This window comes from Humulus lupulus, chromosome 1 (genome assembly GCF_963169125.1).
Source record: "Humulus lupulus chromosome 1, drHumLupu1.1, whole genome shotgun sequence".
NCBI lineage: Eukaryota > Viridiplantae > Streptophyta > Magnoliopsida > Rosales > Cannabaceae > Humulus > Humulus lupulus.
Window position 1 is genome coordinate 222,083,153 of NC_084793.1, and position 20,922 is coordinate 222,104,074.

General features: G+C 37.8%; 1 protein-coding gene across 1 annotated transcript; it reads right to left on the reverse strand.

The window, feature by feature from the left end:
• Nucleotides 1-228: 228 nt before the first annotated feature.
• On the reverse strand, nucleotides 229-4,670 carry LOC133803561 (systemin receptor SR160). The gene has a single exon (XM_062241650.1). The coding sequence runs from the start codon at nucleotides 4,233-4,235 to the stop codon at nucleotides 642-644; it is 3,594 nt and encodes a 1,197-aa protein (XP_062097634.1). The 5' UTR covers nucleotides 4,236-4,670; the 3' UTR covers nucleotides 229-641.
• Nucleotides 4,671-20,922: the final 16,252 nt, after the last annotated feature.

The window sequence follows — 20,922 nt, forward strand, 5'->3', positions numbered from 1 at the left end:
GAGAAAAACTTGCATAACATAATGATAAAGAAAAAGAGTGAATGAAGTGCAAAGGCATATAAACATAAATAAAATATATATACATATATATATAAATAAGGCTTGCAATAGAGAAGAGGGTATAGTAGCAAAGATGAGAGCAGAAAGAAGAAAGAATAGAATGCCAAACAATCAAGTAGCTAAAGGAAAGTGCCAAAAGAACCCTCAACTTAGTCACCATCAATCAAATGAGGTCACAAAGCTTCCTTTTTCAGGATTTTATCTGAATCAAATGCTCTTACATCTTTCTCCTAAGCAACAACTAGAAAAGAAACCGGATTAAGCAGAACATCAACAACTGAAAAAGCTGTTTATATACACATTTCATAACAGAAAAAAAAAAAAAAAAACAACCTTCTATGTATAAATAACAAGTTTTACATACATTCAATGGTAGAGAATCATACACAAAGAGGAACAAATTCCTAACCCATTTGAAAGTGGTAAAGAAGAGGGAAAATTTTTGGGGGGAGCTGAGAGAAATATCTTTCTCCACCTTCTTTCTTCTTTCTTCCAAAGAATCTATGGAAATTTTTTTGGGGGTTCCAACATTTTTTTCTTCCTTTTCTTTTCTTGTTTGTCCTCCTTTTACTGCTTGTAGCTTAGTTCTGAGCCTCTTCTTTTATGCTCATCTCTACCATTTCAACTGAGCCAAAACCTCCATCATCAGTGGCAATGGTGGATTGAGAATCAATCCCTGAACCTGCTTGAATTTCCTTGAACATTGCCATTACCTGAATCATTGTTGGACGCCGCCATGGCCGATCATCTAAGCATGCACTGGCTACTTTCAAGTGTTGTAATAGCTCCATCTCGAGGTTTGGATCCTCCTTCATGAGTTCTGGATCAAAAACATCACTGATCTTCAACCTTGCGTGCTGTTTTACCCACCCCACAAGATTGTTATCACCAAAATCAATCGAATTTGTAGGCTGCTTCCCTGTAAGTAGCTCAAGCAAAACCACACCATAACTATAGACATCACCTTTTGTAGAACATCTGAAGCTCTGATAGTACTCTGGAGGGACATAACCTGGTGTACCGGCTAGAGTGCTGACACTCAAATGGGTGTCCATTGCACTCATTAGCCTTGCCATTCCAAAATCAGAGACTCGAGCTTCCAAGTTCTCATCAAGAAGAACATTGCTCGATTTCATGTCGCGGTGAATAATGTGAGGGATGCAATTGTGGTGAAGAAAAGCCAGTCCTCTGGCAGCCCCAATGGCGATCTTCCTCCTCGCAGACCAACTCAACTTGATCCCAGATTTCTTTGGGTCGTGCAAAACATCATCTAAGCTTCCAAACTTCATATACTCGTACACCAAAAGCCTTTCTTCACCTACTTTACAATACCCAAGTAAAGGAACCAGATTCCGGTGCTTAATTTTCCCAATTGTTTCCATTTCAGCTGTAAATTCTCTATCACCTTGTCCACTAATGTGAATCAGCTTCTTGATGGCTACAGTGCTTCCATCTTTCAGCTGGGCCTTGTACACATCCCCAAAACCACCTTTTCCTATCAAGCTATCATTGTGGAAGCCATTGGTGGCCTCAAGGAGATCGGCAAAAGTTAGTTTCCTGAGTGGCTTCTCAAACGTGGCAAGGTGGATGCTCAAGGCTTCACGGGTACCGGTTAGGTTCCAGCTTACATGATTAGCTCCTGAATGCGATCTACTATCGATGTAACCGTCAAGACTTGATTCCTTCTTCTTCCTCCTTTTCTTGGTTTCAATGGCAACTATGATAAAGCCAAGTATACAGAAGAGCGAAATCAAAAGCCCCATTGCCACACTCCCAGCCAAAGACGCCAGCCGGTGAGACTTTTTCTGCTGAGAATTTGCACCTTTCCCAGAGTCAGTCCCACATAGAGGAAGAGGGTAGCCACATAGTCCCGAATTGTTCACGAATCTGTATGGTGGGAAGGTCTCAAACTGACCCGTCTCGGGAATACTTCCGGTTAAGAAGTTGTTGGAGAGATCAATCTCCATCAACATAGAGAGCTGAGTCAAAGCCGGAGGAATCTTCCCATCAAGCCGATTGTTTGACAGATCAAGAATGTTAAGATTAGTTGAGCTTCCCAGCTCTTCGGGAATTCCTCCGGAGAGATTATTATGACCCAAATTCAAGATCAAAAGATACCGCATTTTCCCCATCTCCTTGGGAATGCTTCCAGATAACATATTATGAGAAAGGTCAAAGAAAATCATGGACCCGTCATGGTTAAATGTTGGCTGAATACTACCTCTGTATACCCGTGTGAAGTTGCAGGGGTTTCTGGTTGAAATCCTGTTCAGCTGCTCTGGTCTAATGCCTGCAAACTCCAGCAAGTTCCCAGCTCCATGGCACTCCTTGCTTCCATCGTTCTTGATATAAACATAAGTCTTGGACGTCATGAAGTTAACGGCTATGTTCCCAGACTGCTTGAAAAGCGCAGGAGGAATTGAGCCATTCAAAAAGTTGGTATTGAGATCTAACCATATCAGGCTCTTACAGTCCCCAAGCTCCGGCGGAATGCTTCCATAGAAAGAGTTGTTGCTCAGCTTAAGTATCGAGAGACTTGGAAGCTGGCCCAGCCCAGCCGGAATCTCGCCGTTCAACCGGTTATTCGACAGCGAAATCCACTTCAGATTGCTGCAGTTGCTTAAGCCAGAAGGAATAGGCCCAGTGAGTTCGTTAAAGTCCAGAATCAGATTCTCCAAAGACTGCATTTTGGAAAGCGCTTGTGGGATTTCACCATTAAGTTGATTCAACCAGATGATCAAGTCTCGGAGCTTGGTCAAGGACCCGAAGCTTGGTGGGATTTTACCGGTCAAATAATTGAAGCTCAAGTCTAGAGAAACAAGGTTAGAACAGTTGCTTAAAGTTTCTGGAATAGTACCCGTAATCAGGTTGTTCTGAAGGTTAAGCTCCTTTAAACTGTTCCCAAGTCCCTCGCAAAGCCCAACTGGAATATACCCAGAAAAATTGTTGGAGCTCAGATCCAAGGATTCCAAACTCGGAAGGCTCGACAGTGAATCTGGTAGCTTCCCGGAAAAGATGTTGTGAGAAAGAGCCAACGACTTCAACTTGGGGAGCTTCATGAAAGTGTCCATGGGCAACTCACCGGAGAAGTTGTTCTTGGAAACGTCGAACGATTCAAGAGACGTGCAAGAGGTTAGTGCGTCAGGGATCATTCCAACGAGGTCGTTCACTGACAAATCTAGCTCGAGTAAAGTCAAGCAGGAATCAAACAGGGTCACCGGAATCCCGCCACTGAACTTGTTGTTAGCAAGCAAGAGGTACTGTAAGTTTTCCATCGGGACATTCGGAACAGGACCCTTGAACAAGTTGCTGGTGAGGTTCAAGAAGGCGAGGTTCCGGCAACTGGAGAGAGCTCGGCCGACGTCGCCTGAAAACCTGTTGCCGGAGATGTCGAGATGTTTCAGAGCCAAACAATCGCCCAAAGAGGGAATACCAAGTGAGATATTGTTTGACGAAAGGTCTAAATGCTCCAATTTCTTGCAACCAGAGAAGCTCATCACACCGTCGTCGGAGCTGGTGATTTTGTTCCCCTTGAGAGACAAATACTCCATCTCATTACACCCACCACGGGATAAGATCCAAGAGATAACGTTGGAGCCTGAAATCTTATTCCACGAAAGATCCAAAACCCGAAACCCGAGCCTGAGTCCGGCCGAGTCTTTTGCCGAAAATTCGAGTGAGTTGGAGGAGAGATTGAGAAACTTCAAGCTCGAGCAATAACCCAAGTTAGAAATATCCGAAATGGGTCCATATAAGCCGTTCTGAGATAGATCTACGGAGGTGAGTAGAGAGCTACACTTGGATCCGTAAGGAAAGGGAGTAATGGAGCCAGTGAGGTTGGTGGATTTCAGAGTCAAGGACTGAAGGCCATCAAGGGTCATGAGGAAGGAGTAGACGGCGCTGAGATTCGTGCTCAAGTAGACGAGAGTTAAATCTATGGCGGAGACTCTGGTCCCATGACAGGTGACGCCATTGAAGGTACATGGGTCCTGGTTCTGGAGCCAGTTGGAGAGGACGGTTTGGTTCGGGAGAGAAGCTTTGAAGCTTAACAGCTTCTGGGCATCGCTAGAACCGGAGGAGGAGGCTGCCGCCACCACTGGTGACTGGGGAGAGAGCAAGGTGATGGCGACAAGGAGAGAGAGTAGTGAAATGGCACTAGAAGAGTGGGGTTTCATTGTTTTCTCTTCTTTCTTTTTTTAGTGTTTGTCGCTTTTCGATTGAGAATAGATTGAAGTGAAGAAGGTTTCGGTTTAGGGCCGGTGGCTTTCTGCCATTAGAGAAGGACAGAGAAAAGCTTTGGCTTCTGGTTTAGAGAGAGAAAGGGATAGAGGGGAGAGAGGGAGAGTCAAAAGTCGGAGTAAGGAAGATGAGAAGGGTATTTATCAAAGAGGAGAGAGAGAGGACTGACTGACTATGAGGGAAGGAGGGGGCAATGCACACAGCTGTGCTCACATGCCATGTGACCCTCTCTTTCTCTCTCTTCTTTCTCTTTCTATATCAATCTATCTATCTATATTCATATATACACATCTCAATCTTCTTCTGCTTCTCTCTCTAGAAAACCCCCACTTTCTCCTTCTAAAACCACTTTTTTAATCTTCGTTTCTTTTCTTACATTCACAAACAATCATTCTCTCTTTATTTTTTGGTATATAAAAAACTTAGCTTTTTCCAAAATAAAAATTTTGACTCAAAATGATTTATTTTGTCTCTCTAAGAAAGAAAAGATTGAGCTTTGAAGGTTTTTTTTTTGTTTTTCCTTTTCTTAAAAGATTAGTAGTGTGAATGAGATTTGGTTTGTTCTCTTAATCACTTTCCCTAATTATAATTATTATTGCTATCATTATTTTTTTCCTCTCACTCTTAAACTTACCTTTTATTAGGAGGTTTCTCTCTCTAAAAAGGGAAATAATATTAACTGTTTGTCTCTCGTAGTCATAGCTTTTTCTTTCTTTTACTTTTCTAGCGTACGTGTGATGAAAGATAGATAGATCAATCACTTTCAATTAATTGTAGATTCCATCCTTATTATTAATTTATTATTCAGGACCTCTCTCCTCTCCTCTCCTCTCCTCTCCTCTCCTCTCTCGTCAGGATTCGAATTCTTTTTATTTATTTATTTATTTATTTTTAAAATAAAAAATAAAAATGATTTTATTTTGTTATATAAAAATTACTTAGATTAGTAATATATATAGGGAAATTTTAATATGTATGCTTGATAAAAGTTATAATTACACAAAAATATTAGGCATATTAAAATTTACAAAATAATGCTAATTTTTTGCACATTACCTAAAATGCCCTTTTCACTTCTTCCTCATTCTCATTTCTCTCTTCTCTCTTCTCTCTTCCCTCTTTTTCTCTCTTATTTCACTCTCTCTCACCTCACAACACCACCACCACACTAAATATTATATTTCGAACAGATTTGGACATGATTTTTGGGTTTTTTTTGCGATTTTTTTCAGATCTGAAACTCTGAAATCTGCAAAAAATCGACATTGCTCGATGGTGGTTCGATGGTGCTCGATGCCAGCTCGATGAGACCTTCAAAATCATGATTTTTCATGAAAAAATGACTTTGCTCGATGGTGGTTCGATAGTAGTTCGATAGTGGCTCGATGGTGCTCGATGCCAGCTCGATGAGACCTTCAAAATCATGATTTTTCATGAAAAAATGACTTAGTTCGATGGTGGTTCGATGGTAGCTCGATAGTGGTTCGATAGTGCTCGATGGTGCTCGATGCAATTCTTGTAAGAGACATAATTTTTCACTCGGGTGTCCGTTTGGGGTGATTTTTTTTTTATTTTGGGTATTTTTTCAAGATCTACACGTTTGACATGTTAATATGCACATTTGTGAAGTGTAACACTTGTAAAAAATACAAAAGTGCAAACATACCTCATGGTTAAGACATCTTTTGGTATATTTTTATGTTTTAAACTTCCTAAATGTGCATATTAACATGTCAAACGTGTAGATCTTGAAAAAATACCCAAAATCAAAAAAAAAATCACCCCAAACGGATACCCGAGTGAAAAATTATGTCTCTTACAAGAATTGCATCGAGCACCATCGAGCACCATCGAGCCACTATCGAGCTACCATCGAACCATCATCGAGCTAAGTCATTTTTTCATGAAAAATCATGATTTTGAAGGTCTCATCGAGCTGGCATCGAGCACCATCGAGCCACCATTCGCTGGGGCCTTCAAGATCAAGATTTTCATGAAAAAATGACTTAGCTCGATGGTGGTTCGATGGTAGCTCGATAATGACTCGATGGTGCTCAATGCAATTTTTGTAAGAGACATAATTTTTCACTCGGGTGTCCGTTTGGGGTGATTTTTTTTTTGATTTTGGGTATTTTTTCAAGATCTACACGTTTGACATGTTAATATGCACATTTGGGAAGTTTAAAACTTAAAAATATACCAAAAGATGTCTTAAACATGAGGTATGTTTGCACTTTTCTATTTTTTACAAGTGCTACACTTCCAAAATGTGCATATTAACATGTCAAACATGTAGATCTTGAAAAAATACCCAAAATGAAAAAAAAAATCACCCCAAACGGACACCCGAGTGAAAAATTATGTCTCTTACAAGAATTGCATCGAGCACCATCGAGCACTATCGAACCACTATCGAGCTATCATCGAACCACCATCGAGCTAAGTCATTTTTTCATGAAAAATCATGATTTTGAAGGTCTCATCGAGCTGGCATCGAGCACCATCGAGCCACTATCGAACTACTATCGAACCACCATCGAGCAAAGTCATTTTTTCATGAAAAATCATGATTTTGAAGGTCTCATCGAGCTGGCATTGAGCACCATCGAACCACCATCGAGCAATGTCGATTTTTTGCAGATTTCAGAGTTTCAGATCTGAAAAAAATCGCAAAAAAAACCCAAAAATCATGTCCAAATCTGTTCGAAATATAATATTTAGTGTGGTGGTGGTGTTGTGAGGTGAGAGAGAGTGAAATAAGAGAGAGAGAGGGAAGAGAGAAGAGAGAAGAGAGAAGAGAGAAATGAGAATGAGGAAGAAGTGAAAAGGGCATTTTGGGTAATGTACAAAAAATTAGCATTATTTTGAAAATTTTAATATGCTTAGTATTTATTTGTAATTATAACTTTTATCAAGCCTACATATTAAAATTTCCCTATATATAAATATGTCATGTGTAAATTTTACTTCACCACTTGCTAGCAACCTCAATTGTTGAAGATGGGCAATTAGATTTGACAATCTTTGTTTTCAAATATTTTATAACTTTTATTTGTCTGTACCTTCCTTGAATTGTTACGGATTCAATGCTCGTATGTATTTTGACAATCAATAATAATTAGATAACGAGAATTAGGTCTGTCTATTTCACTCATCACCCTATTATTATTATTATTATTATTATTATTATCCTTTGTTTAAGGATTGCCAAACATAATTATATATCCTTTGCTTCATTGCCCGTAACACTCAACTATTCTTCACATATGCATGGTTTAAGTATTGTTGCAAACAATATTTTGAACATAAAACCTTTTGAAAAACATTATTCGAAAGAAAAGTAGGCTAATTTCATGTCAGTGTTTTTCTATCATAAGTATTATGATTTATTGATTGATTGTTTACAAGTGTTTGATAAGAATACTTTTAATTAATGAGCTAAAATGTCTAATTTTTTATAATATAGATAAAACATAGTTAAATAATCTTCTAATAAGTGATGTAAACTTATATTTTTTTACCTAAATAAATAATATTTCTTTATATATAGTGAAACACTATTCATCAAGCTATAAATATTTTATTATTTTTTTATAAACTTTTGTATATATATAAATGTGATACTATTATATTTGATTATTTTATTTCTTGAAATAAATAAAATATTTATAAAAAAATTTAGTATTTAAATGATGTAGAGAAAGAATAGAGAAACTGTTGTATGGTATAATGTAAAAGTTTGAGGTAAATTATAAAAAGATATGTTTTGGTAATGCATTTTATAATACACTTTCTCTATAATATTTAGCTAAAACTCACAAAAACATTTTCATTTATACATATATTTATAATAGTTAAGTGCAAACTCCAATAAATTTATATCTACATTTACATATCATTTATATAATATTTTAATATTATTATTTTCTTTATAAGCTTTCTCTCTCCTATTTAGTATATATTTGTTGACGGTAAGAACTCGTCAACGATTGATGGTTAGAAAACTTTAATCTCTATACTATAGGAATTTATGAGTTAGATGGAAAGAACTCTAAACAACAGGAGAAAACTCAGACAAGCATGAGAACTAGAAGCATATATTTCATAAGTTTCGTTTTCACATTCAGTTTTCCAACCCCTTAGCCTGAGGGGTTGGAGCCTATTTATAGGGGAGGCTCTATTGGCCCAGGATACAAACAAGTCCCAGACCACTGGGACGTACATAGGTACTCTGATAAAGTAGTGGCTCAGGGCGTAGTGGTGTCTACCCTGATGGTGTCAGAGTCGTGGCCTAGGACATAGTATTGTCGGCTCTGGCGTATGGTCGGGGGTGTCCAAGTGGTCTCACCACTCTTCGTACAGGTCCGTACCGCCACTACTCCTCAGACGCAGATCATAAGGTTGTGCCTCTGTTCTCTCCATAACCGTACACCCCGTGTCAGCGCACGTGTTCCGTACTCGGTGGTCCTCATCAATTCCCGTTCAATGCTCCATGTTCGTTTGGCATATCAATAAGATTCCCCTAAGTGATCTCATGCCTGTGCCAAGGAGGCTTCATCCTATGCATGTCCTGAGAAGTCGAGGTGCCGAGGGTCAGGGCCGGCCTATGCGGATCGCATAGACACGAGGCTAGGAGCACGGGTACCTCAACACACCCCTCACCCTCGCATAGCGAGGTTGCCTCTCCTCCTTCCGAGCGCAGCGTCGCGAGGCTAGGAACACAGATACCTCAACACAGCCCTCACCCTCGCATAGCGAGGCTGACGTTCTTCCTCCGAGGTGCAGCGTCGCGAGGCTAGGAGCACGGACACCTCAACACAGCCCTCACCCTCGCATAGCGAGGCTGACGTTCTTCCTCCGAGTGTGGACGAGGCTTGATGCCTGCTGGAATGGGGCGCACGCGGATGGCCAGCTGGGGGCCCTCGCATAGCGAGGGTGAAGTTTGGATTGGCAAGTGGCCGAAGTCCCTCGCCTAGTGAGGGTGACTCTCTTACCCCAACTCCCTCACCATCATGTGATGCCCTTTCAGGATGTCTCGTAGCATAGAGCTTCACTTGTGAATAGAATTCACAAGGAAAAAATTCCACATTTACAATATTTATTATTTCTTTTTTATTAATTATTTTATTTTATTTTAGTTAATAAAATATATTTAAAGATATAATAATTAAATAATGTAGAAAAATATATAAAGAAACTGATGTATGTTATAATATAAAATTTGAAGGTAAAATAAAAAATGAGGAGATATTTTAAAAGAATTAGTAAAATATTTATTGAGAGTGTTCTAAATATAAGTACGTAAAAGAAAAATGTGATTGATATGTTGGTACTGCATTGTTCAATTGAATTCTTTTTACGATTCACATGTTAATAATAGAATTGGCATCGAATTGAATTACTTTTATATTTAATTTTAATGTGTTTTAAATCCAATTACTAAATTTATTTAATCTAATTGTGTTTTTACGATAGGACAAACAATCCTATAGCTTCTTTATTTTTTGCATTTTGTCCACTTGCCCCCATTATTTGCAAAATTTAATATCATTTACCCAATTCCTCATTTTTACCCATGGCCAAACAAAGTTTTCATATACCACATTTCTCTTCTTTCCCGAGACAAAACAAAGCTTTTACACTTCTTTTTATTTTAATTATTATAAAGATAACTTTGTATATTACTCTTATTTATCATCCTTAGGAAATACTACCATTCCACCTTTCTATTTTACCTATTTTCACTTGGCTATATATATAAGCATTTATATTATAAAGAGTAGATAATGACTAAAATAATCAATATTTTTAAAATATTGCACTTTTATATACAAATTTTTTTTTTACGAAAAATATACTCAATATTTTCAAAATGTTACATTTTATACCCAAATTTTTTTTGCAATAAATATACTCAATGTTTTTGAAATGTTATATTTTTATACTTATTTTTTTATTATTTTGATAAATAATAAAAAAGTGAAGGAAAAATATAAGATTTTAATTATTTTTTAAATTTTAAATTATTTTCTCTCTTATTCTTTCTCACAATTACTATTTTAAATTAAACATTAATAAATTTTTTATTAAAATTAATAAAATTTATTTAAAATAATTAGAAACATACATTTTCATCAATTTAAAATATAATTTTTTTAAAAAAAATAAAGAAAAAATACAAGTTTTAATTATTTTAATTAATTTTACTAATCTTAATTTTTTTTTATTTTGAAAGAGAAAATAATTTAAAATTTTAAAAATAACTAAAATCCTATATTTTTCCTCACTTTCATATTATTTCTTAAAACAATTTTTAAAATACGTATAAAAGTGCAACATTTTAAAATTATTAGGTTTATATAATGCCAAAAAAAGGTTTGGGTATAAAAGTGTAACAGTTTGAAGACATTGAGTATATTTACCACAAAAAAATGACTTATTAGGACACCTATGCGGCCATCCTTATGCCATGATCCTGATATTCCCCTAAAATTTGGTTGACCACCAACTGAGAGTCACTGTAGCAATGTATCGCCTTAGCCTTGAGTTACTTGGCTATTCAGAGTCCTGCCAATAGAGCCTCATATTCAGCCTCGTTGTTAGATGCTTCGAAGCCAAACCTTAAGGCGGAGTGAAATCGACTTCCAGTTGGAGTGATCAATATGATTCCTGCCCTCGATCCATTTTTGTTGGAAGACCCATCGACGTAAAGTTTCCACAGCTCACAGACTGGGGTTATAACTTCGTCATTAGTCATTCCAGTACATTCCACTATGAAGTCTGCTAAGGCCTATCCTTTTATGGTTTTCCTTGGATGATAAGTGATCTCGAATTGCCCGAGCTCAATAACCCATTTTAATAATCGGCCCGAGGCTTCTGGCTTCGACAAGACTTGTCGTAGTGGTTGGTCAATCAGCACATGGATGGGGTGTGCTTGAAAGTAAGGTCGGAGCTTTCGAGATGAGTGAATTAGGCTAAGAGCCAATTTCTCCATTAAGGGGTATCTCGATTCTGCCCCCAGTAACCTTTTGCTGACATAGTATACTGGCTTTTGTACCTTCTGGTCTTCTCGGACGAGCACGACACTGATGGCGTGCTCGGTTGTAGCGAGATATAGGTACAAAATTTCTCATGTGATAGGTTTCGACAAGATGGGAGGTTTCGCGAGGTGCTTCTTGAGCTCTTGAAATGCCAGTTCGCATTCCTCTATCCATTCGAATTTTGTGCCCCCTCTCAGAAGGTTGAAAAATGGGAGACAACGGTTTATAGATTTCGAAATAAACTTACTTAATGCTGCCATCCGTCCAGTCAAACTCTGGACATCCTTATGTTTTCAAGGTGAGGGCATGTCAATTAATGCTTGGATCTTGTCAGGATTAACCTCTATTCCCCGTGTGTTCACAATGAAACCCAGGAACTTCCCCGACAATACTCCAAAAGAGCATTTCTGGGGGTTGAGTTTCATATCATACTTTCGTAGCACGACGAAGCATTCTTCGAGGTCGTCCACATGGTTATGGTTATGTTTAGATTTGACCAACATATCATCAACATACACTTCCATGTTATTACCTATCTGCTCGGAGAACATCATATTTACGAGCCTTTGGTAGGTGGCTCCAGCATTCTTGAGCCCGAAAGGCATGACATTGTAACAGTACAACCCTTTATCTGTCAAAAAACTCGTATGCTCTTGGTTCGGGGCATGCATGGCAATCTGGTTATATCCAGAATAAGTGTCCATGAATGACATAAGTCTGTGCCCGGCTGTGGCATCTACAAGCTGGTCGATCCGAGGTAAAGGAAAGCAATCCTTAGGACATGCCTTATTGAGGTCAGAGTAATCAATACAAATCTGCCATGTTTCGTTAGGTTTTGGAACTAGTACCAGGTTGGCAACCCAATCAGGGTTGAAGGCGTCTCGTATAAATTGATTCGCCTTTAATCTATCGACCTCCTCTTTCAGGGTTTTCTTCCTGTCATCGTCCAGAAGTCTTCGTTTTTGTTGCTTCGGGGGGAAGCTTTTATCAATGTTAAGTATGTGGCTTATCACATTCGGACTTATCCCTACCATGTCTGAATGTGACCATGCGAAAATATCCTGGTTCTTCCTCAGGAAGCAAATTAATTGCTACTTTGTTTCTTCCGAAAGGTTTTTCCCTACCTTCACAGTTTTTGGGGGATCAACCTCTTCAAGCTTGACCTCTTCGAGCTCTTCTAGAGGCTCGAGGTCAGCGCTCTCTTCTATTCTTGGATCGATCTCTTCGTCTATCTCGAAGACTGTCCCATCCTTACTTTGAATTACTACAAGCGTTTGTGCACTTGTCTACTTATTTCTGCTCAAGGAAATGCTGTAGCATTCCCTTCCCGCGAGGTGGTCTCCTTTCAGCGTCTCGATGCCACTAGAAGTCAGAAACTTGATGGCCAGGTGCCTAACGGACGAAAATGCCCCCAGCTCTACTAGGGCGGGTCTCCTAAGCAGTACGTTGTAGGCCGATGGAAGATCCACCACTACGAACTCCATCATCTTGGTTGTCGAGACTGGGAAGTCTCCCAAGGTTACAGGGAGTTCAATGGATCCCATACAGGGAATCCCTTCTTCTGAAAAGTCGAACAATTTCATTGCACAGGCCTTTAGGTCGCGAAGTGCGAGTCCCATCTTTTCTAAAGTGGCCTTGTAGAGGATATTTACTGAGCTCCCATTATCAATCAGGACTCGGTGTACCCTCTTGTTCGCGAGCTGAAGGGTTATGACCAGTGGGTCATTATGAGGGAACTGTACATGGGATGCGTCATCTTCAGTCAAAGTTATGGGTTGAGATTCAACCCTTTGTTGTTTTGGAGCTCTGGATTCGGGTTTGTAGGGAGACCCATCACCAGTTTTCAGCTCATTCACATATCTTTTCTGGGCCTTCTTGCCCGATCCTGCAATATGTGGTCCCCCGAGATGGTTATGACATCTTCTCCATCAATCGGAGGGGGTCGTTCGTCTTCCCTTGCTCAGGAGTTACTATTCTGAGCAGGTGGTACTGCTGCTGCCCTCTGGCTGGTGGGAGCCTGATTGGGGTTTTGATTTCTCACATATTGCTTGAAATATCCTCTCAAGATCAGACCTTCGATCTCATCTTTTAATTGCCTGCATTCATCGGTTGTATGTCTGATATCTCTATGGAATATGCAGTACTTGTTGGAGTCTATTTTCGCCTTTTGGTTTCTCATGGGGTCAGGCCATCTGAAAGGGACCTGGTTTTCATTAGCCAGGTAGATATTCTCTCGAGATTCATTGAGCTCGCTATACACCTTGTATACGGAAAAATACCTTTCCCCTTTCTTCTTCTTTCCCCCTTCCGCCTCGAGATTATTCCCTTCATTTTTCTTTCTTTTAGAAGGGTTGTCCCCATGGAGTTTTGAGGTCGTAGGATCCACCGAGGTCGAGGCAGAGTTTGCATTTTTTGTTGTAGTTATGGGCTAAGAGGTCATATTCAATGCTAACCTCACCTCCTCTACATTAACAAACCTCTGAGCTCGTTGATTGAACTCGGTTAAGGACCTTACGGGCTTCCTTTGCATATCCTCCCAGAGAGGACTTCAAGGCATTACTCCAGCTCGGACAGCCATTAAATGGCCACTGTCATCGACGTCATGGGCTCGAGCGACTTCCAAGTTAAACCTTGTGAGATAGCTCTTCAGTGTCTCATTTGGTTGTTGTCGGACATTGGTCAAGGTAGACGCCTCGGGCCTAATTCCAACCATGGCCTTGAATTACTTCTTGAAATCTCTTGATAATTGATCCCGCGAAGTAATCGAATGTCCCTTATACTTTTCAAACCAGTTCTTCGCTGGTCCCGTGAGTGAGGTTGGGAACAACATGCACCTGAGCTTGTAGCCCACATTATTGGCTTGCATGATTGTGTTGAATGTACTTAAATGGCTGTACGGATCCGAATTCCCATCAAAAGGTGGGACATAGGGAATTCTAAACCCTTGAGGAAACGGGGTGCTAGAAATATACGGGGTGAAGGGCTCGAGTTCTTCATCGAACTCTTCATCCCGTTCCCGGCCTCATTCACTTTGTAAGAGCTTGAATGCTCTTTCCAACAGTTCAATCCTTTCTTGGACTGGATCTACGGGGGGTCTGACTTGAAGCAGCGGGAACTGGTTATTGTTGATTACAACTCTTGTTCCCCGCCTCAGCGCGGGGTGCTTTCGCTTGTTGAGATGGTCTCTCAAGTACGAATTCGGGGGATTGTCACGCCCCCGATTATGGTTCAAATGCTCCCGTAAATCTGGGTGATCACCTCGATTTCCATTGTTTCTACGTTCATGGTTGTATATACTTACAAACCCGGTGTCACTCGAGCCTTCACTGACATGGCTCGTTGCACGATTATTTCGAGTTGGGTTTCTTGCTGGTTGCCTCGTCTCAATAGTGTGAGATCAAGACATTTGGTTTCTCGTGGGATGGGGACCCCTATGCTCCCTAGCAGTTTCCTCATTTCCACGCCATCGCCCAGCTCGCCTTTCCTTATCACCATGGGTCAGTTGGGCGTTCCTCCGAGTTGGTGAGGGATGCCTTATTACGATGGTGGGTGCCTTATTGGTGATGGTGACTGCCATCCTTTATGGGGCCTAGAAGGCCCTGAGTTCACTCAATCGGGCGCGGTACCAGGATTTCGGGTCCGAGCCTCCGAGGGGGCTCGGTTATTCCCTACTCCGGCTGGTGCCTCCGCAGTTGGGTTGGCAGGACCTCCAGCCCAATTACTTCTTCGGGGCCTTGGTGAAGCAGGCTGTTTTGTTGGTGGCGGAGGCTGCTCCGCTCTTCGGGTGGCGGCGTTTTTGCGCGGCCGCCCCCGAGGCCTACGCGGTGGGATGTGAACATCCTACAGAGGCAGATCCTTGGCATTTTGCGAAGGTGGGGCCTGAGCTGCTTAAGCCTTAGCAGCTAGTCTAGCTAGCTCTTCGTTGCGCTTCTTAGCTTCTGCCAGCTGCTTTCGCAGTTGGCGATTTTCGAGTTCCATTATTGGGACGTATCGTTTAGGATTGTAGTACATGTCCTCGTCGTTCCCAGGGGCAGGTGGTCCCCGAGAGTTGGATGATCCACTCCTCTCATCGGGGTCAGAATTCACCATAGGCTGCTTTCCAGGGCGCCGGGGGTACTCAACTTCATCTAAAATCTCCTCTTCATGAATATTGGGATCATTTGCTGCCATTGTTGATTCGAGAGGCTCCTGAACAGACTCACGCAAGTACTGTTTAATGGCTCTCAATGAAAGCACCAGACTGTTGACGTCATTTTTGGTCAACTTAAATAGTAGAGCAATTAAATAATAAAATCTTGGTGCAAATGAATAAAGAGGTAAACCAGAGGATTTTTACGTGGTTCAACAGTTAACTCTGCCTAGTCTATGAGTCTGTGTTATTAAGACTTGGGAGTTTTCTAGAAACTTTTCAGAGAAGAGTTGCCTAGAGTTTTCTCTCAAGAAATCATAAATCTGTCCCTTACAAATGGTGTTTCCTTCTCTATTTATAAAATAGAGAAGGTTGCAGAATTCATTCCCACATATCTCAAGAAGATATTCTGTAAATCAATTAATATAATGCTATTTAATGCATTATTTCTTTTATACACGGAAATGTTCCATGAAGATCAGGAACAGATAACAAATTAAATGATATCCCTTAAATATTGGGATTGTACAACCATAAAAAGATTCAAATGTAACTCATTAACCCAAACGATTCATCAAATCTTTGAGATCAGCAATTGGTATTGAACTTGCCGAGACCATGAGTCAATCAAGAGCCTGTCACCTAGCTTCGCGCTGTGCTCGAGACATGCTGTCACATTCGAGCTTGCACTTCCCAAGCTCGAGCCATCTTGCCTGAAGGCAATCAGGGAAAAATATATTCATATATTCATGAGTCATACCATGGCCATTGCGAGCTCCGAGAATATTCGAGGCTACACATCCTTGAGGTCTTATTTACTTCAAAGAGGTCCGACGATTGGATCATATGATGACTGCATGTGTTTTGAGCTCACACTTGACGAGCCCAGTTTTCGGGGTCATAACTTCTTATCTCGAAATCTGGGTGTAACACTTGTGTTCACACAAGTGAGAATTGGATGAACAAAATGTGTAGAGAGAGAGTGGTGTGAGTGTAGGGCAAGGAAAGAGAAACTTTCCTTAATTGTTTTTTGACATCTTTTCTACATTTTAAATTAAAAAAATTAAAAATCATAGTATGAATAGATATTATAACATTTGAGAAAAATGTTATTAGTTGTATTGCACAATTGGGTAAGTAAATTTTGGAATTTATGGAAGGAATTATGGGGTGTCTTGGCCGAGTATTGAAGAGAGGGAGAGAGAGAGAGAGAGGCAATAGTGGTCAGTCAACTAGGGAATGAAAGTTTCCTTATTTTTGAATCACTCACTTGATCTTGGAGAGGAAATTAAGGGAAATGAGATTTGGGAAGTTTCTTTTTCCCTTAGTTTATGGTTTTGGCCACTATGGCCTTTATAAAAGCAAAGAGAGCTTGAGGGCTCTCATTTTGGTGGTTGGCCGAGACATAGAGATAGAAAGAGAGAGAGAGAGAATGCTTGTGAAAGAGGGAAAGGAAGAGAGAAATAAAGAAGAGAAAGAAAGAAAGTAGAAGAAAAGGAAGAGGGCTTCGAAAATCCATAGGTAAGAGTCTTGTTTTATGCTTTGAATCCTTTAGCCTATGTCTTTCCTTCTTTTTATTTCTAAGACGCGTTGTGTTTTGGGTTTCAAAATTCCTAGGTATCAAAGAGAGTTGACAATAGCTTTTGTGTTCTTGAACACTACCAAGGAGGTAATGGGGAATCTTAGCCTTTTTTTGTTTTGATGTTGTTATATTTTTGTTTATGGCTTCAAAATTTTGTTTGTTTTTTTTAGAAGGCATGTTTATGATGTATCATGATATATTGATCTTTGTAGTCTTGATGGGATTGTATTGATGCTAGGTTTCGGTTAAACATGTGTATATGTAATAGTATATATATATTTATAATATTGTTTTAATGAATACATGTGTTGATATGAAATTTTGAATATAGATATGTTAGGTTTTAATTGAATTATGGAAACAAGAATGTATTTTGATGTACGTTTGAGCATAGAACATGTTTTAGGGTTTAATAAGTTTTTTTTTTAACTTCGATAAACATGCTTATTGATTGGAGTATGATTTGTAAATTTGGAGCATGAGAATTATGGAGGTTATAGTGTTTATTTATCATTAGGAAGCATGCTAGGGTATGAGTTTTGGTTTATGATGATAAGCTTTGTGGAAATTGTGTGGTTCGTGACATTGTTATGGTGTTTAAGGTTTCGACTATGGCATGTTTTGGGCTTTAGGTTCCTTTGTTTTATTTAATTATGAGCATGAAGAGTTTGTTGTGATATTATTGTAATAATGAGCATGTTAGAATTTCTATTGATATAATAATAAAAACATATTTGAGTTTAGTGTTGCATATATTGTAAGGCTAGGTGTGTTGAATATATTAAGGTGTATGTTGGAGAAGAGGAAGTATGGTAGTGATATCTTAATTTATTTTGCATATTTTTTTATCCTTGTTAGTGTGTCTCAGCCAAGGCTCATTATTTAGGGTTTATGTTTTTGGAATGATTTATTTTTATTGAATTGTTTGTTTGCCTGCTAATTGTAATATTAAAATGCATAAAGTGTAGACACATGTTAGGATAATCTGTTAAAATGGTTAAAAATGATTATGGGCATGTTTAGAATGTGTTGACCCTCAAATTAGCCAATGACACGGAGTCACATATACGATAGGAAAATAGTACGATGCTTGAGAATACAATCTAATGGAAAGTAAAGGACACCAAGAATTATAGTGGTTCGGCCCCAAATATTGGTAATGACCTACGTCCACTTGATACTATTATTAATGTTGAGCTTCAAAGTCGTGATCAAAGAACTAGGGTTCTTGAGTTTCACAAACCTTAGAAGGAGAAACAATACAGACGATGGATAATACCAATACAATTCTCTTCTTCTCAGATCAGAAAAGAGGATTCCAAAAAAGATCCCCCCTTGAGCTATTTCTTGTATATTTATAGGCTCAAGGAGGGTTACATGAGTCAATTAATAATATCTTTCCTTAATAAACATATATTCAGGTTATAATGAAGAAATATTCTCGGCTATCATTACAACTATACAAATTTATACATAAATAAACGGAGTATACGACCAGGCTGGTCGTATATAAAACTTGAACCTCGCATATGGAAGTATCTCTGGTCGATAGACGAGCAACATCTCTGCCACGTGTCGAAAATTCTTGCCACGTCATCCACAGCTGGTTTTTGGATAAACAGAATGTTGGATAAATTTTATGCTTGCCGATTTTATTATTTTTATGGTAAATGGTAAAAATAATGTAAAAGGAAACAAAATATGTATTGGGTTTATATTTTAAAACTAAGATGAGAAATAAGTGTGATTTTATACATGTGTCTTGTATTTTTAAATTATGATATATGCATAAATTTTAATATTTAAAAGTTGATTATTAGAGTTTAAAAAGTGCTTAAATTTGGTTTATTAAAATGAAAATAATATGAGCCCTATTACCAAGTTTAAACAAAATATGTATTGGGTTTATATTTTGAAACTAAGATGAGAAATAAGTGTGATTTTATATACGTGTCTTGTATTTTTTAAATTATGATATATACGTAAATTTTAATATTTAAAAGTTGAAAATTAGAGTTTAAAAAGTGCTTAAATTTGGTTTATTAAAATGTAAATAATATGAGCCCTATTACCAAGTTTAAATAATTATGAATAATGTGATTTTATACCTAATAAATTTTTTGAAATGAAAACAAAGTCACATTTTATTAGTATTATTTTTTTAATTTTGCCAAATTAAAAGGGAAATTTTATAAAGTTAATTATTTTATAATTAGTTATAAATTTTATCACATTTTATTTTATTAAGCAATAAACAAATTTATTATTTTGTACAATTTAAGCAAAAGAATTATTTTACTAAAATAGTTTTTGTAATAAGAATTATGAAGGGCAATTGTATGATTTAAGGGAATAAAATAGTAGTAACCAAGTTGGTAATTTATTTTATGCTTGCTGATTTTTTTGAAATTAACAAGAAAATAAAAGAATTAATATTATCAACTTTATGTGAGTTTAAGAATAGTCCCACATACGCATAATACTTTTACGTACAAATATATGTTATTTGATCAAAATTTATGGATCTTGTTTTGAAATCATTGAGAATTGATTGGTGAAAATGACTTTATTCTTTTGTGATTTTACGTGAGGTTTGATGTATGAATTAAGTTGTGTGCAACTTGTGTAAATAGGCGCCACGTGTGCATGTCCCATGCACACGTGGGGTATGATTGTGTGATATGCTTAGTTTTACTTGATATTAAGAAGAGTGTTTGATTAATTGTTCTAAGCTCGTTGTGAAGTTATCTCTCATTTTAATAGTTTAGATTTGAGGTAAGGAAGTTAGTTAGATTTCTTTTGCAATTATGTTGAAGTGTATGAAATACAAGTTATGAGATAAGTTGTTATGTATGTATGTATTGTATGATTGTATGAAAAGCAGAGTGTTGTTAGCGACATAACAAAGGAGTTACTAAGATATGACATAACTCATAGGGTGGATGCGCCAAGAGGCTCACGAGGGAAAGATGAGGATTTAATGGGTTATGCTTTACTAGTTACCTCATAGAAATGTTTGATTTATTTCCTATGCTGAATTTTCAAATAAAGTTTATGAAATTATGAAATGTTTATATTATGCCATATTAAGTTATGTGTGTTGAGAATAACTTTTTGTTGCACTTATATAAATTATTGTTTTTGTTTGTATTTCTTTACTGAGTTTTTAGCTCACCCCTTACTTTCTTCCTTTCATGTAGACGATATATTTTTTGCTTTGCACGCTTGGTGATATGGAGAGTTCCATAATCAAAGTGTGTATGCCTTGGGGTGCAATGACCGAAAAATGATTTTGAAACGTCAATGGTCATTGTTATGAGTTTTATTATGTTTATTTACATTTCTGTAGCACTTTGCTATTTTCAATTTTAAATTGTATAAAAAAAATTATATTTTTTATTTGAAACAAATGGATCCATAATACATGTTTTAATAAAGCTCCACTAAACTTTTTGTATAATTATAGGACTTTTCTAAATAAGCATCAATTAGTAGCATTTTCTAAATAATAGTAGACTAGGGCATTTTACACGTTGTTTGCTTATTACGATATAAAAATCAATCATATATTAAATCATTCCTATTTTGAGAAAAAAAATTGTTAGTTTTAAGAAATAACTTTTGTGTATAATATCTTAATTGGAACTGAAATATTTCAAAATTTATCATATTTTAAATTGAGAAAATTACATAATACACCGTATAAAGCAAAAAAATTTGAAATATACGGTTGCCTACTTTTATACGGTTTTTTATTTCAAATATACGGTTTTTTATAAAGTCTTTTTTTCAAATTTCAAACCCCGAAGTTTTTTTGTATTCTCTTTCTCTTTCATCTGTTTCATTCTCCGTTTCTCATTTTTTTCTTTGGC

Excerpts from the sequence above, each read along its gene's own strand:
- LOC133803561 (XM_062241650.1), bottom strand. The coding sequence starts at position 4,235 with ATGAAACCCCACTCTTCTAGTGCCATTTCACTACTCTCTCTCCTTGTC.